This window comes from Debaryomyces fabryi (assembly GCF_001447935.2).
Source record: "Debaryomyces fabryi strain CBS 789 chromosome Unknown contig00022, whole genome shotgun sequence".
In the NCBI taxonomy this organism is placed as follows: Eukaryota; Fungi; Ascomycota; class Pichiomycetes; order Serinales; family Debaryomycetaceae; genus Debaryomyces; species Debaryomyces fabryi.
In genome coordinates, this window is record NW_015385448.1 from 1,099 (window position 1) to 15,444 (window position 14,346).

General features: G+C 35.8%; 4 protein-coding genes across 4 annotated transcripts; 3 read left to right on the forward strand and 1 right to left on the reverse strand.

Moving 5' to 3' along the window:
• Positions 1 to 300: 300 nt before the first annotated feature.
• On the forward strand, positions 301 to 2,223 carry AC631_01543 (uncharacterized protein; the record flags this gene model as incomplete). Its single annotated transcript, XM_015610373.1, has 1 exon — positions 301 to 2,223. One exon carries the CDS (start codon positions 301 to 303, stop codon positions 2,221 to 2,223), a length of 1,923 nt encoding a protein of 640 aa, XP_015468756.1.
• A 476-nt stretch (positions 2,224 to 2,699) lies between these two features.
• NOP13 (Nop13p) lies at positions 2,700 to 3,872 on the forward strand (the record flags this gene model as incomplete). Its single annotated transcript, XM_015610374.1, has 1 exon — positions 2,700 to 3,872. The coding sequence occupies one exon, from the start codon at positions 2,700 to 2,702 to the stop codon at positions 3,870 to 3,872; it is 1,173 nt and encodes a 390-aa protein (XP_015468757.1).
• Positions 3,873 to 4,204: 332 nt separating this feature from the next.
• On the reverse strand, positions 4,205 to 7,420 carry SLK19 (Slk19p; the record flags this gene model as incomplete). The annotated part of the gene is made up of 1 exon (XM_015610375.1): positions 4,205 to 7,420. One exon carries the CDS (start codon positions 7,418 to 7,420, stop codon positions 4,205 to 4,207), a length of 3,216 nt encoding a protein of 1,071 aa, XP_015468758.1.
• Positions 7,421 to 8,360: 940 nt separating this feature from the next.
• MDS3 (Mds3p) lies at positions 8,361 to 13,034 on the forward strand (the record flags this gene model as incomplete). Its single annotated transcript, XM_015610376.1, has 1 exon — positions 8,361 to 13,034. The coding sequence occupies one exon, from the start codon at positions 8,361 to 8,363 to the stop codon at positions 13,032 to 13,034; it is 4,674 nt and encodes a 1,557-aa protein (XP_015468759.1).
• Between the last annotated feature and the right edge of the window lie 1,312 nt (positions 13,035 to 14,346).

Consider the following 14,346-nt stretch of genomic DNA (forward strand, 5'->3'; position numbering starts at 1 on the left):
TACTTTGAAGCAATAGTCGGCGACATCGAGTCAAGCACGACGAAAATCTTTTTGGTTGGTACACTCAAATTACGTTTTCCGAAAATTCACCAATCCAAATTAATCGGAAAGTGATCGTAAGACGTAAACCGAAATCAAATACATATATATTGTATACATCTTGTATATATTATATATAATATTAAACATACATATATACAACTATATATGTACTTTCATTTTCCTGTCTTCCTGTCTTGAATCATATGCATAATGTATTAAAAATAACAATTGTCACACTAGATATATTATTTAATTAATATGTCCCAAGATTTCATTAATACTGATAGTCCTACTTCTATTTTAAGTTCGAAAAAATTACCTACAAATACCCAGGCTGCTAAAAGTTTTATTCCTAAAGAATTAGCTGTTGAATATAATATTGATTATACCCTGGCATCTGATAATACTGTTAGAATGCCTTGTGACTCAGAAAATGGTCTGATACATACTCTAGGAAAAAAGGTGGTTCCTGATGATTGTAATAAGCAGGAGAAAGACACTGACGCTCTGACTCGCGAAGGGTTTTTGCCTCATAATAAGTTAGAAAACGATCAAGCGGATGATGAGAACGATGGTAGCACTGAAAACAATTCCAAACTAGGACAGCCATCATTTAGCTATGATTCTGAAATTTTTGAACTTTGTAAACATTATCTCACGACGAAGAATCATCAAGGTTTGGCATTGGTTGCTAGACAAAAAGGTTTACCCCCCTTCTTAAGATTTAAAATTTGGCCAATACTATTGAAGCACCATCCATTTGTCGTTAATCCATTTATTGAGCCAGATAACGAAGTCCATAATGAAAATGACACAAACACTGAGGAAGATCTCAAGCTGAACATAAAGAGGGACTTGCTAAAATATATACATCGTTTGAACTACTCAAATTTAATTGATTTGAATAATGCTTCAAGAGAAGAACAAGAAATCTTCAAAATTTTGGAATCTTCAATTTTAAAATTCGTTAATAAATGGGGAAAGATAATCAAATATGATCATGCGTTGACATGGATTGCATTAGGTCTCGCTGAATGGTTTCCTCCAATCCCTAATACATCATGGGTCTTGGTAGGTAGAGATTTTCCTTCATCCAAAACATCGTGCATTAAAAACCTTTTTCATGATTATTCGAATTATATTAATAATGTTCCAAACCTAAGTGAATATCTTGAGGATTTAGTTAACGATAAAGAAATTATTAACATGTCCTTTCGAGACGTTTATGAACGGTTAGTTTTAGTTTTATTGCATGCACCTGAGGAAAAGATTAAGAATAAATCAAAAGATTTATTGGGCCCAAAGAAAATTAATAGAAAGATCTTACCCATTAATGGTGGTACTATAGAAGAAAGAGTTTCTTTTTTTATTTACTGTTTTAGAAAGTTATTACCTGAATTATCGCAATACTTCCAAGAAGAACAGATCTTAAATAAGTTTGGTAGTCATGATGATGAATGGTTAATCTGGTGGTTAAAGTGGTGTGGCTCAAAAGTTTGGTCAAGGTTAGATCGAGGAAGAATCTGGGATTTAATTTTTGGCTGGAGGTTACAAAATTTCAAGAAATCAAATTCATATTATGTGGAAAAACTAGGTTTGAGTAACAACCTAATTAATAAGTTGGGTCCCGACAATTTTTGGTCTGTAAGTAAAGATAATGACGACCTGACAATAGAAAATTATAAGAAGTCTAATTCATTTAAGGATTTAATTAATGAACTCAATATTAATGAGTCATCAAATTCGAATTCTCCTACTTCCAATTCCCCGCTGAATTCTTTAATTAATGAAGACTTACTTCCTCCGCTGCCATTATCTTCCTCTTCATTGTCATCATCCAACATTGCTCTGACCGATGAATTCAACATCCCCTTCTCGAAATTGGATCCTCATGTTGAATTATTGTTTGTCACTTTGGCATTATTAAAATCTAAAGAGAACACATTAATGGAGCTAGATCAACATGAAATCAGACAATTTTTGTCAAGATTACCCACAAAATCCATAAATATAAGTAATAAGTACAAGCATTTCAAACCACAGGAACCAGATGTTAATAGCAATATTATATCAAACGACTCCAGGAATAATCATAAAATTGATTTCATGGATAATATTATTAACGAGTCTGGAGAATTGTGGAGAAAATGGCTATGGCTGGAAATGATTGATGATAATTAAAGGAGAGTGTATACATTCATATATTACACCACTGTGGGTTTTGTTTTGCTTAAATTTTTAATTTCATTATTCATTGTATAACTTTTAATTTAGACTTCGATGAATTATCACTCTTTAATGTATATTGTGTCTGTGTATATCTTATTTGCGATTACAATTTCAAATTAAGCATTTACATTATTTTGATTTTTTTGCAACTTTTTATGATCTATGATCAGTATTGCATGACATAATTTTTTTCAACTACAATAAAGTATACGTTTCTTGATATGTTATATCCGTCTTTAAATGTTTTTAAATGTTTAAAGATTAAGTTCAAAGCTGCCAGTAGGATATAGAATAGGTATTTGGAATACATATGTATAAACCTGAAAAATAATTCTTTAGTCAAACACGACCCTTCAAAAATATATTTGATGAATATTTTTGATAGCGATGAGAAGAGCAAAACCTTATCAACGATAAACATAAGCAAAATGAGTAAGGAAGAAGTAGAAATAAAGAAGGAGTCTAAAAAGGACAAGAAAGAGAGGAAGGAAGAAAAGAAGGAAAAGAAAGAAAAGAAAGAAAAGAAAGAAAAGAAGGAAAAGAAAACTGAAGATGAAGAAAGTGATGGTGCAAATGATGAAGAAATAGCTATTGACTTAAATGCTGGTGTTCCATTATCCAAGAAGCAAAAACGTTTGTTGAAAAAGGGTAAATTGAACCTTGAAAAATTAGCAAAGAAAAACCCAGCTCCAAAACCTATCTTGACAGAAGAAGAACAACTTATAGAAGATGCTAAGGAACCTAAGAAATCAGAGTATGGTGTTTGGATAGGTAATTTATCATTTGATACAACAAAAGAAGATCTTACCAGATTCATAATGGGGAAAACAAATGCATATGATACTGATGCCAACGATGGGCTTGTCAAAATTGAAGAAAGCGATTTCATAAGAATAAATATTCCAAAGAAAGAAAATAAAATAAAGGGGTTTGCTTACGTTGATCTTCCGAGTGCCAAGCATGTTGATACTGTTATCTCCTTAAGTGAATCACATTTGAATGGCAGAAATTTATTAATTAAAAATGCCAATTCCTTTGAGGGGAGACCTCAGAAGGATTCTAATCCATTATCTAAAAACCCACCATCTAGAATTTTATTTGTTGGAAATTTATCGTTTGATACTACCCAAGATTTGTTAAAGGAACATTTCAGACATTGCGGTGATATTGTTAAGATTAGAATGGCTACATTCGAGGATACTGGCAAATGTAAAGGGTTTGCCTTTATTGATTTCCGTGATGAATCGGGCCCTACGACTGCTTTGAAATCAAAATTATCCAAAAAGCTAATTAATAGGCCATTAAGATTAGAATACGGTGAAGATAGATCGAAGTTAACTCCCAAGAAATTTGCTAGAAATAGAGAGAGTGAATCTTCAGAACAGGATTCAGTTCCGCAGCCATCATATCAGGCTTCTACACCTTTGGTTTCTACTACCAGAGAAAGAACTAAGCCACAAGCAACTCCATTCAAGAGAAAATTCGATAGACCTGAAAATAGTTCTAACAAGAGACAGAAGTCTTCAGTTGCGTTGGCTACAGCTCAAAGGGCCAGTGCCGCTATTGTTCCTTCAGCTGGTAAAAAGACTACTTTTGACTAAATCAAATATCAGCCATGTATAATATAATATTATTTACAACATAATTTCAAAATATCATATAAACATCCATATTTTTTCTGTAACGAACATACTGCACATCTGATTGCCAGATGAAAGGCGTTTCAAAAAATTAAAATGTATAAAACAATATATTCAGTAATACAATTGATCAAAATAAAACTAACATATAAAAAATATATCAATAAGACAATAATGAAGAAAATGACAGTAACAATAAATTATAAAAAAAAATATCAAAAATTCAATTAATTATATACATTAAATGTACAATTGAAAATTACAGGCTAGAAACTCAAGGCCGCGTGAATCCCCTAGAGATCTTCCGCTTTTCTATGCTTTTCAAATTCTTCAGCAGTCATTTCCATATAGTTTGGGTTGCCCAAATTCTTTTGATATTCGGCTTCCGAAACTTCTTCATATACCGAGTACGTTTCATATGCCGAGGAGGCATCTGAGTGGCTTGCTGCATAATTATCAGTCTTTTGAGATGGTGCAGCCAATGGAACAGCCTTCGTCTTAGTCGATTTCCCGTCTGGTTGCTTCGAAATATTCACAGGTGCTGCGTTTCTTGTGCTTGCTTTTTTCTCTTTACTAGAAACAGCTGGTTCTTCAGTGTTTGCATCAGAAACAGAACTACCTCTGATTCTTTTAGTTAAACTCTTGAGCTTACTCAAACCACCTCCACTACTCTTAGTTTCATTCAGATTTGAAACATCCCTGGAATTATGTTTAGCATTTAAAGCTGCAGCGGTACCGGCACCTGTAGCACCAACAACACCAACAGAAGCAATGCCGGTCGCAAGAGCTCCAGACTTTTTCAGAGATGAGTTGTTAGAAGTACTGTCATCCTTTACTGATTTCAGGGGTTCTGATTTATTGGCAATGCTTTGATTCTTCGAACTGCCACCAATATTCGCAAAGATAGGAGCATTATGCAAATCTTTGGAAGGTTTTCCAGACTCGGCGGTGTTCTTCGATTGTTCCAAAGATTTTGGTTGTTCAGATTTCTGAGCAGACTTAAAATTGTTCAAATCAGAGTTATCTAATTCGATCTGTTTACTTAATCTAGAAACTTCAAGTTCACGCTCTTCAATTAGTTTGTTTACGTCACTCAAATCAACCTCCTTATTCAATTCAGAGGTTAATCTAGCTTTCTCTTCCCTCAATTGCTTAATTTTGTTCAAATTATCGACTTCATCCAAGAGTCTAGATTTTTGTAATTCTTCAAATTCTAACTTTTCTTTGAACAATCTTACTCTTTCTTCATGTTCTTTCTTTAGCTGTTCAATTTGCAACAACTTAGCTTCTGCCAACTTGTCTGCTTCTTCTCTAGACGAAGCTTCGTGACGAGCCTTTTGTTGCTTTAATTCTTCAATTTCTTCTTGCAATCTCTTAGCTTCGTCTGCTTCCTTATTCTTGTGCTCATTATAAACACGTTCTTTCTCAGCTCTTTCATCTTCTAATCTTTGGCCATCTAATTCTCTCTTCTGCTTAGCCAACATGAATTGGTGTTCAGGATCATTAGCTAATCTTTCAGCTTCAGCCTTCTCGTGTGATTCTTGCAATTTACGTTCTTCTTCCTCTTTAGCAGCTACTCTTTCTTCAGCTTCTTTTCTTTCAGCTTCCTTTTGTAACCTCTTTTCTTCTAATTCTTCTTCCACACGTCTGGTTTCAGCTTCTTCTTGTGCAGTAACCCTTTTACGTTCATGTTCTCTGGCTATTTCGGTAGCCAATTGATCTTTTTCAGCTTCCCAGTCTTTATATTTCTTCTTTGCATCAGTCAACCTTTCGCCATGGGAGGAAGCTTCAGATTTTAAATTAGTTAACTTAGCTGCGTACGCAGCCAAAACACCACCAAGGACACCAACTTCAGCGGATAATTTGTCATGACGCTTTTTCTTAGTTTCTAATTCCTTTTTAGTGGTTGCAATCTTGCTATCAAGCTCTTCTTTGCTAGCTAAGTTTTTAGAAATACCATCCTCTTTTGTGGCATGTTTAGATTTCAAGTCATCTAATTCTTTGGTTTTTTCATTTAACTCGGCGGTAAGCTCTTCAATTCTGGTAGACAACTCTGAGTTAGCGTTATCTAATTCAGTTTTCTTATCATGTAATTCTTCAATTTCTTCGGTTGTCTTTTCTTGCTTCTCCTTTGCATCTTCTAATTCCTGTTTCTTGGTTGCTTCCAATTCTTCGTGGTTCTTAATAATGGTATCTTTATCCTTGGCATGTTTCTCAACCGCAGTAGTTTCACGCTCTTTGAAATCGTCATTGGCTGTATCAACTTCCTTCCTTGTTTCTTTCTCAAAGTTTGCGGCAGTTAAATCAGAATTCTTCATCTTTGTCTTTAAATCTTCTAATTTTTTACCAATATCAATAGTGAATTTGGACTTTTGCTTTTCAAGCTTCTTCTTGTGTTTATCAAAGTCCTTTTGCAACTTTTTCTCATGGCTTGCAACCTTAGAATCCAATTCCTTCTTTCTCTTAATTTCATCTTCATCTCTGGTCTTTGCGACTTCCTCATTGATGTTGGTTATAACAGGGGCAACCCTTTTAGCAGCAATATCTAATAGTTGCTGTTGGGTCATCCTTAAACCACTTCCTAACTCAACAACTTTATTAGGGTCATCGAGACTACGGGATAAAGAACTAACAGCAGCGGCATTCAATTCTTGGTAACGGCTTAATAATTTAGGCTTATCCTTTAATTTGTCCAAGATTTCTTGATTAGGTAAAGGTACAGGTTCGTATTTGGATCCTGGTTGAGTCACAAGCTCAATTGGTGTTTCCTTGACCTCTTGCTCAATATTATCAGAACCACTTACCTCTTTATCCTTAGCAGCAGTTTCAGATTCTTTAGAAGCTTCCCCAGTAGTCACAGACTTATCTTTTTCAGCCTCTCCGTCAGCTTGGTCTTCAATTTCAGCTTGCTCAGCTTCTGACAATGGTCTTTCTGATTCATTGTCACCTTTGACGTCATCTTCATAAACATCTTCTCCATATTCAAGGTCCTCGGTATTCTTGCTACCTCCGATCACGCTCTCCTTAGGTGTGTCAATTGGTTCATCTTTCAACGAACGCAAAGATGCATCCTTCGACAGCTTTGGTTCAGCTTCGTCATCTTTCAAGGTAACAGCTTTCAAAGGGTCGACCTCAGTGTTTTTCAAAGTCACACCCTTGGTTTCTTCTTCATCTTCCTTGTCTGCCGTTTCTTTTGCTTCCTTCTCCTTGGCTTCTTTTTCCTTCTTCTTCTTTTCCAATTTGGCCGCCTTTTCCTTCTCCTTCTTCTCCTTCTTCTGGGCTTCTAACGTAGGATGTGTCGTAAACTTGCTAGGAACATGTATATTCTTAATAGAGTTATCTTCCTTTAATTGCTTACGAAGGTTCTTCTGCGAATGTCCAGATTCTCTGAATGGAGACACCCATTCCGACCCACTGGTCAATTTCTTTAATCTAGTGTTTTGGGAAGAACTAGTCTTGGCTGAAGCATTATCACCATTGCTAGCCCTCTGTTCAACAACTTCGGACATACTTAATACTGCTTGCTGCTATGTCGTTAGTATTGTAATTCTTGCTTCAATTGTTCTTCAATTGGAAGGCCTACGTACGTTTGAATTGTATGGATGTAATTGTCGCTTTGGTACTTAATTCCAAGAATATTAACTAGAAAAGAAGAAACAAATATCGTCCACCTTATACTAATTTCTATCTAGGGGGTTGGCGCTAATGTGAGTGGTGAGCAGCGTGATCGACCGGAATTCGCCAGCGAAGTGAAATTTAGCACTTTCGGTCGTGTTTTATGCCGGGACAAGTGACTTGATAATACAAACCCTATATATTTCCGACCCACTTCCGAGAACACCCAATTCCTCGATTAAGAAACTTCTTTTGCTTATGGCTTTCCTAATCGGTATAGAATAACTTACGTAATAAGACATCTGCAAAATGGCTGGCATGGCGTGCCTCAACCAATGACCCTCGGGACTAGTCAGCCACATAACCAGCCGCAAATGACGTAGTGCCTCAAACTTTTGATGTAAGGATGTGTTTTGAAGAAAAGGAGGGGAGAGGATAGTAGCCGTCGTGGGTATATCAGTCAACCTTTCTTACGAGAACAATGTCGCAAAGTTGAACTAATGTCGGACTTAAGAATGCGACATTTACCATGGTCTGCGCCCTATAGATTACGCCGCAAGACAATATGGGCCTGAATATAGGTTCACCGTAATTTAGGCATTTGGACAGCCAAAGTTGTTATACGACGAGACAGAGGTCAAGATAACACAGAGGAGTCATTAAAAGAATATTTGGAAGCACCGCATATTCATTTGCGATAAGATCTGTAGTTAGTTCAGTTCATTCTCATAGTCAGAGAGCAAAATACTCGAAAAGAGGAATTATAGAAAGGTAGAAGGCAACAGGAGCACAATAATCAGGATTTGGCGTTAGACCGACAGAAAACAAGGGAAAATGCCTACGCTAGTACCATCGTCAAGCAGTTGTCATAATTTGCGATTGCCACCGACAGAAAAGGATGATCGACTCAACTTGAATGTAAGGACCGGTTCGGCATCCACTCTTTATAAGTCATTGGTATTCACGTACGGGGGGCTCACAATAGGATTGGATATAGGGGATGAGAATATAGACGAGTTGATGCAGGTCTTTCATCTGAAGATATCGAATTTGAAGTCCAACCTGATCGATAAATACCTTTCGGGAGAGTTTTTTTATCTCGATTTGATCGAAAAGTATTGGACAAGGGTGGATATACCCAGTGGTGAATTGAAACCGAAGCCTAGGGTTTTTCATGAAATAGCTGCAGTTAATAATTGCGTTTATGTATTTGGTGGGTTGGTTGTGAATGAGAAATACGACTCTTACACGCAAGAAGTTACGAATGAAAGAGAATTAGTACCCTGTAATGACTTATGGGAGTTTAGCCTTGAAACTCGGAAGTGGCATATGCTTCATGACGGTAGCAATTATGAATGCAATGCTGGTATACCTAGACCAAGATTTAGCCATAAGATGACGACGTTGAGCAGTTTGTCATTTGCAAACAAGAAAGATCATTTTGGTATATTTATAGCAGGTGGAAGAGATGATGAATCGAGATCGTTATATGACAATTTTGTGTTTGATCTTGTAACAAAAGAATACGTTTCTTCACCGATTGATTTGACCCTCGAGACTAAGAAAAATAATCAGAGGTATAGAAATGTCAACAGCATTGTCACTTCTGAGAACTATAAAATCAATGTTGAGTATGTTAATAATGCGATACTTAGTTTTATTAAGGAACCGTCTCATCATCAACCTCATTCAAGTACTAGATCAACAAATAAGGCTATCCTGAGTGATTATACTAGTACCAGTGAAGGAGATGAATCAATAATAGTATATTCGCAAGTTGATTCGTTACAAAACCAATCTATAAACCCATTGCTATCATTTAAAGTTGGAAAGACCATAAAAGAGGGTAAAATATTGCCAGTACATAACAAGGTGCTGACGCACGAAAATTCGATACAAGAGAATGAAGTTAAGAGGGTAGCGAACCATACTGTCCCTTACAATTTGAAATTTCCTACAGGTGGATTGTTTGGTCAAAATATTGTCATAACAGGATTTTTACCTAATGATAATGATATATCCGTTTTCATATATAATAAACCAACAGGTAAATGGTCAAGATTAAATTTCTTTTGTGATCATGATTATGGATCTCATAGATGTTGGGGTGGATTTGCATGGCAATCGCATCATAAGGTTGTCTTACTCGGTAATTATTTAACATCTAGGACTACAAGTAGTATACGGTTTTTCACGCTAATGATCACAGTAAGCTTACCGATTACAAATATTTTAGCAAGCTTGGAATTAGAGGGTGGACATTACCATGGTCCTGATGGTACGAAAATGTTTTATAAGGATGACAGTTCCTCTACTGACGATAATAATAGGGATAGGTTGAGTGAAGAAGAAGCAGCTTATTCATCATCCGACGCATTGAGTGATGTTGAAAAGAAGGTAAAAGATACGCTCCGTAGGCGTTCAAGTGTCTCTGCTTCTAGTAATAAAGCTTCTCAACCAATAAGCTTTAGCGAATATGTTCATTACGTAGCACCAAAGACAAAGTTCACAACCATTAGATCAGTCTTTCCTCCAGCAGCTATTACCTTAGGAAGAAATGCCATGGACAGATATGGTGATTTGATTTCTGATTTTGAATTTGTTTCATCTAATGGCGATAGGATACCGGTGTCCTTAAGAATATTAATGGAAAGATGGGGTAGATATTTTATTCAGTTATTAGCCAAAGGGTATATCAATGCTGTGGATAGATTTGAACGGGATCAAGACGTAGACAATGATTCCGTGAAAAATGAGTCTTTAACATCAGATAGGAGGAATTCTTCAAGTAAAATTCATAATAAGTTAAGATCTTCAATGAGTACAGGTGCTGGTTCTTCGATCTCATCAAGCAATTCAGAAGTCAGTGTTAACCAAAATAGTGCAAACAAAAAAGGACACCAGTCTTCATATCACATATCTATCCCTGGACCATCTAGTAAGCATTCTAAAGAGCCGCCACAGTTTAGGCTTCCTTTTCAAGATTCATCGCTAGCAAATGATTCAATTCCAGAGAAAGAACAAGACGAATGGATTGATCCACCGTCCAAAGGAACGATCATTGGGACGGAAACAAACAATAGCAAAGAATTTATTGATTCGTCTGCTCGATCGAACATAGCCGATAAACAGTATGAGTCTTCACGCAAAGAATCAGTTAGCTCATTTACAAGCAATAATTCTTTGCTAAATTCACATCTTCAAAATATCCCAGCTCAGTTACCATTACCAAATGAACCAATACCGGCAGTTCCAGCCTCATCATCATTTAGAAGTTCATCAAGAAAGAATTCAGCGGATTTGGGTTCCCCTAGAGCATCACTTATGTATACATTAACAGCTTTGAGGAATATACCTCTTTCAAAATCCCCCAGAGGTTCACCATTTTCATCTCCTAGGGCATCAATATCTGGTCCAGGTGCACCCATGGGGAATGAACTACTGAATTCAGCAATTCCAAATTTGAAACAAAGCTCTTTTTCTGTCAACAGAAATAGCCAGCATCCCTCAAGGTCATTAGACACTTCTCCAAGCAGTTCCACGGATGCTCTTCCACTTAAAGCATCTACTACCGAAGCTATAACAGACGAAATTTCTAGAAATAAGAAAGTCTCGAGTAATTCTTCGATAACATCGCTGGAATTATTTAGTCAGGATAGGAGATTTTCTCCATTAACACCGATACAACAAGATTCCAATAGAATATCATCGAAAGGTGAAGATGATCATGAATACGAAGAAAGGAATAATGATTCTCTTTTTAACAACCCATTATTGGATTTTGAAAATACAGAGGGTGGGAGATTTAGAATGGAGCCATCACTTATACCAAGAAAGCTCTATATGCCATTTGCAACCAGCTCGATCAAGGCATTCTGTGAATATTTATATACTGGTCAAGTTGGTAACAAATGGCTTTTATCGCCCGTTACATTGGATAATTTAGCAATTTCAAAATTTTTGGATGTGCCGTTGTTGTATGATTTAATTAGTGAGGTTTTATTTGGTGTTATTGGGAGGAAAGAGTCATTTATCATTAGAGAAGGTAATAAATTGAAAAAAAGATATAACGAATTATTAAATTTGACGGGTTCAGTGAAGGATTCAACGTTAAGGTTTCCTTTGGACGAATATGAGGGTTTTATGGACACAATTGATGATGGGTTTTTGGATATTACATTATTAAAGAAGTCATCAGCAAGCCATAAGGATAGTTCTGCATCGGCAATGAGTAGTAAAAAGAATAAACTATCTTTCAACTCAGCATCATCGTTTCGTTATTCGATTAGCATCGATGATATCAATGAAAACGCAACGTCTTTAAGAGAAGTTCCAATTGATGAGACATCATCAACAAATATCCCATACAACCAAGAAAAAAATATTCCTACTAAAACTCAAGATCAATTGACGGATGATTCTATTGACAAATCCACTTCCAATAGTGAAGAAGATGACTTTGAAATAGGTTATTTAGATGCTAGAGATAACCTGTCATTAAATGTTGGCCCTCGAGCAAAATCGATATTCGATAAATCTGGAGCAGAAATGCAATTCCAAAGTGCACTTGATCAAGAACTAAAAGAAAAGGAAAGCGAATTAGAAAAATCTAAAAGCTTGAATCTTACCCTAGAGCAATTAGTAAGCCCTCAATCTCCTTTACCGTCTGAATATACTATAGAGTTGATATATGAAACAGCAACACTCTGCAGAGATATAAAGTTGATGTTAAGGTCAGCGAATGTGAAGAATATGGGTGAAGTTTTTAACCAGAGTAAGCTTGAATTGAATATAGCCATCGAAGAATTGGAGAATAAGTATGACGAACAGCAGAAGCGAAAGAACGAAGAGCAAACTGTTGAAAGTTCACAGCCCAAAGGGAAAATACCACCTCTGTTATCTGGGAATGAATCTGAAACTGGTTTGGAGCATATTAAGTCTAACATGTCGTCGTCATCCTTAAGCACCTTAGGATTAAGAAGTGTTGACTTGGAAAAATCGAAATCGAACACAGGTTTCAGGAACTTTGGCCCATTCAAGAGTAAAACCGACTTAAAGGTATCTAAGATGTCCTCATTTGAAAATAATAAGGAGTTAGATAGGAGAATCACCAGACTGATAAAAATTGATGAAAAATTAAAACTGAAGACAGCTAAGGATGAAAAATTGAAGCGACTCCAAGATCAAAAATTGGACAAGAGACAAACTGATAAACCTAAATTAATGACAAGAAAGAGTTTATTTACAAAATTTAAAGAAGAGGGATCGAGTAGTACTTTAGCTTCAGAAGCTTCGACTAATAAGAAGAAGCATGGCTTTTTGCACCATCTTGGCCACCACAAGAAGAAAAACGAAGCCACAAGCCAGGGAGATGATTCTCTGTTGGAATATTCAAACCTAAGTAGAACTGTGTCAGCATCAGGCAGTATAAGTTCGGCTAACAGCAAAAAGTCACAGGGACTGAGAATTAAAAATGGTTTATTTCGTAAGAAAAGGACTTCCAATTAAACATTTCTATATTTCGATTATGTAAAATGTAAGCAATATAACGCAATAATTCCATGTTCTTCCCAGTATTTGGGCTGATTTACTGACAGCTTGCTCGGCGAGAAAGCGGTCAAATTTTAGCTATTGAGAAATAAATTATATGTAATACAAGAGGCAAAAAAAAGTACTAAAAATATCAACATGTTTTTATTAATTTTCAAGACACAGAATGCAAGAAGATAATAAAGTTAAAAACACATATGTAAAAGCTTTATATATAATGAGACTGGCCATCGTTATGGCTGTGTTTAATGCTATCATATTAGTTTTTTTATTAATGACGATGTACAAGGCAGCGATATCACTGTATAGGGGAGAGATTTGTGAGCTGCAAATAAATCACAATTCTCCGGGCTCAATCCTGAAGCAAATATAGTTGACGAAGGGCTGGCGAGATCTGCATGGTTTATCTTGTCAATAGGAGGAGAAGAGCGGTGTCAATATACATGTTTTGGGATGATTTGATGACAGTTGTAAAAATTTGGGCAGACTTGCTCGTCTGCATGATGTTTATATGCTGCAATATAAAGCCTAGTGATAAATGCTAGGAATGGATACCATCTATATCAAGAATTGACTGTGACCTTGGCAAACCTAAGGTATCAGGGATTCACTATTGGTGGGTTTAAAAGATATGGGGAATTTCACTGCTGATAGACCAAGTAGAACGTATCTTCGATGCTAAGTTTTGTAATGGCAAACGAGACGCATCCGGTCCAGTTATCCTTGAATAGTTTGCTGATAAGGTACAGTACATCTAAGTGGTGGTAACAAAACCTTAATTCAATTATACTTTGAGAGGGGTACCTGTGTATAGCGGTAGGTTTAATAAATGATTGAATACATTAAGACAGACATATTATGTAGTTAAGTTTAATTGCCCAAAGTTTATAAAATTAATAAAGTCGTTTTCGAGTATATAGAATTACCTAATTTAAATCCAGTATTACTAATCGCAAGTCACAAGATTAATATTCAGAATGGCTTTGGTAAGAAAAGGCTTTCCAAATTATTATAGCTCGATTGTGTAAACGAGAACAATAAAACGCAATAATCAAATACTTCCGAGAATGTGACAGAATTCTTTTGATAAACTATCCACAGCTTGCTCCGCGAAAAATATTGTCCTAATGCCGCAATGATGTAAGACGAAATTGAAGTATATAAGTGGCAAATATCACCTATTTATCTGAAAATTGTGAATTTATATTATTAATAGACTATCAATTTAAAATTTATTATATATTTAACAAAAAATAAAACAAAGATCAAT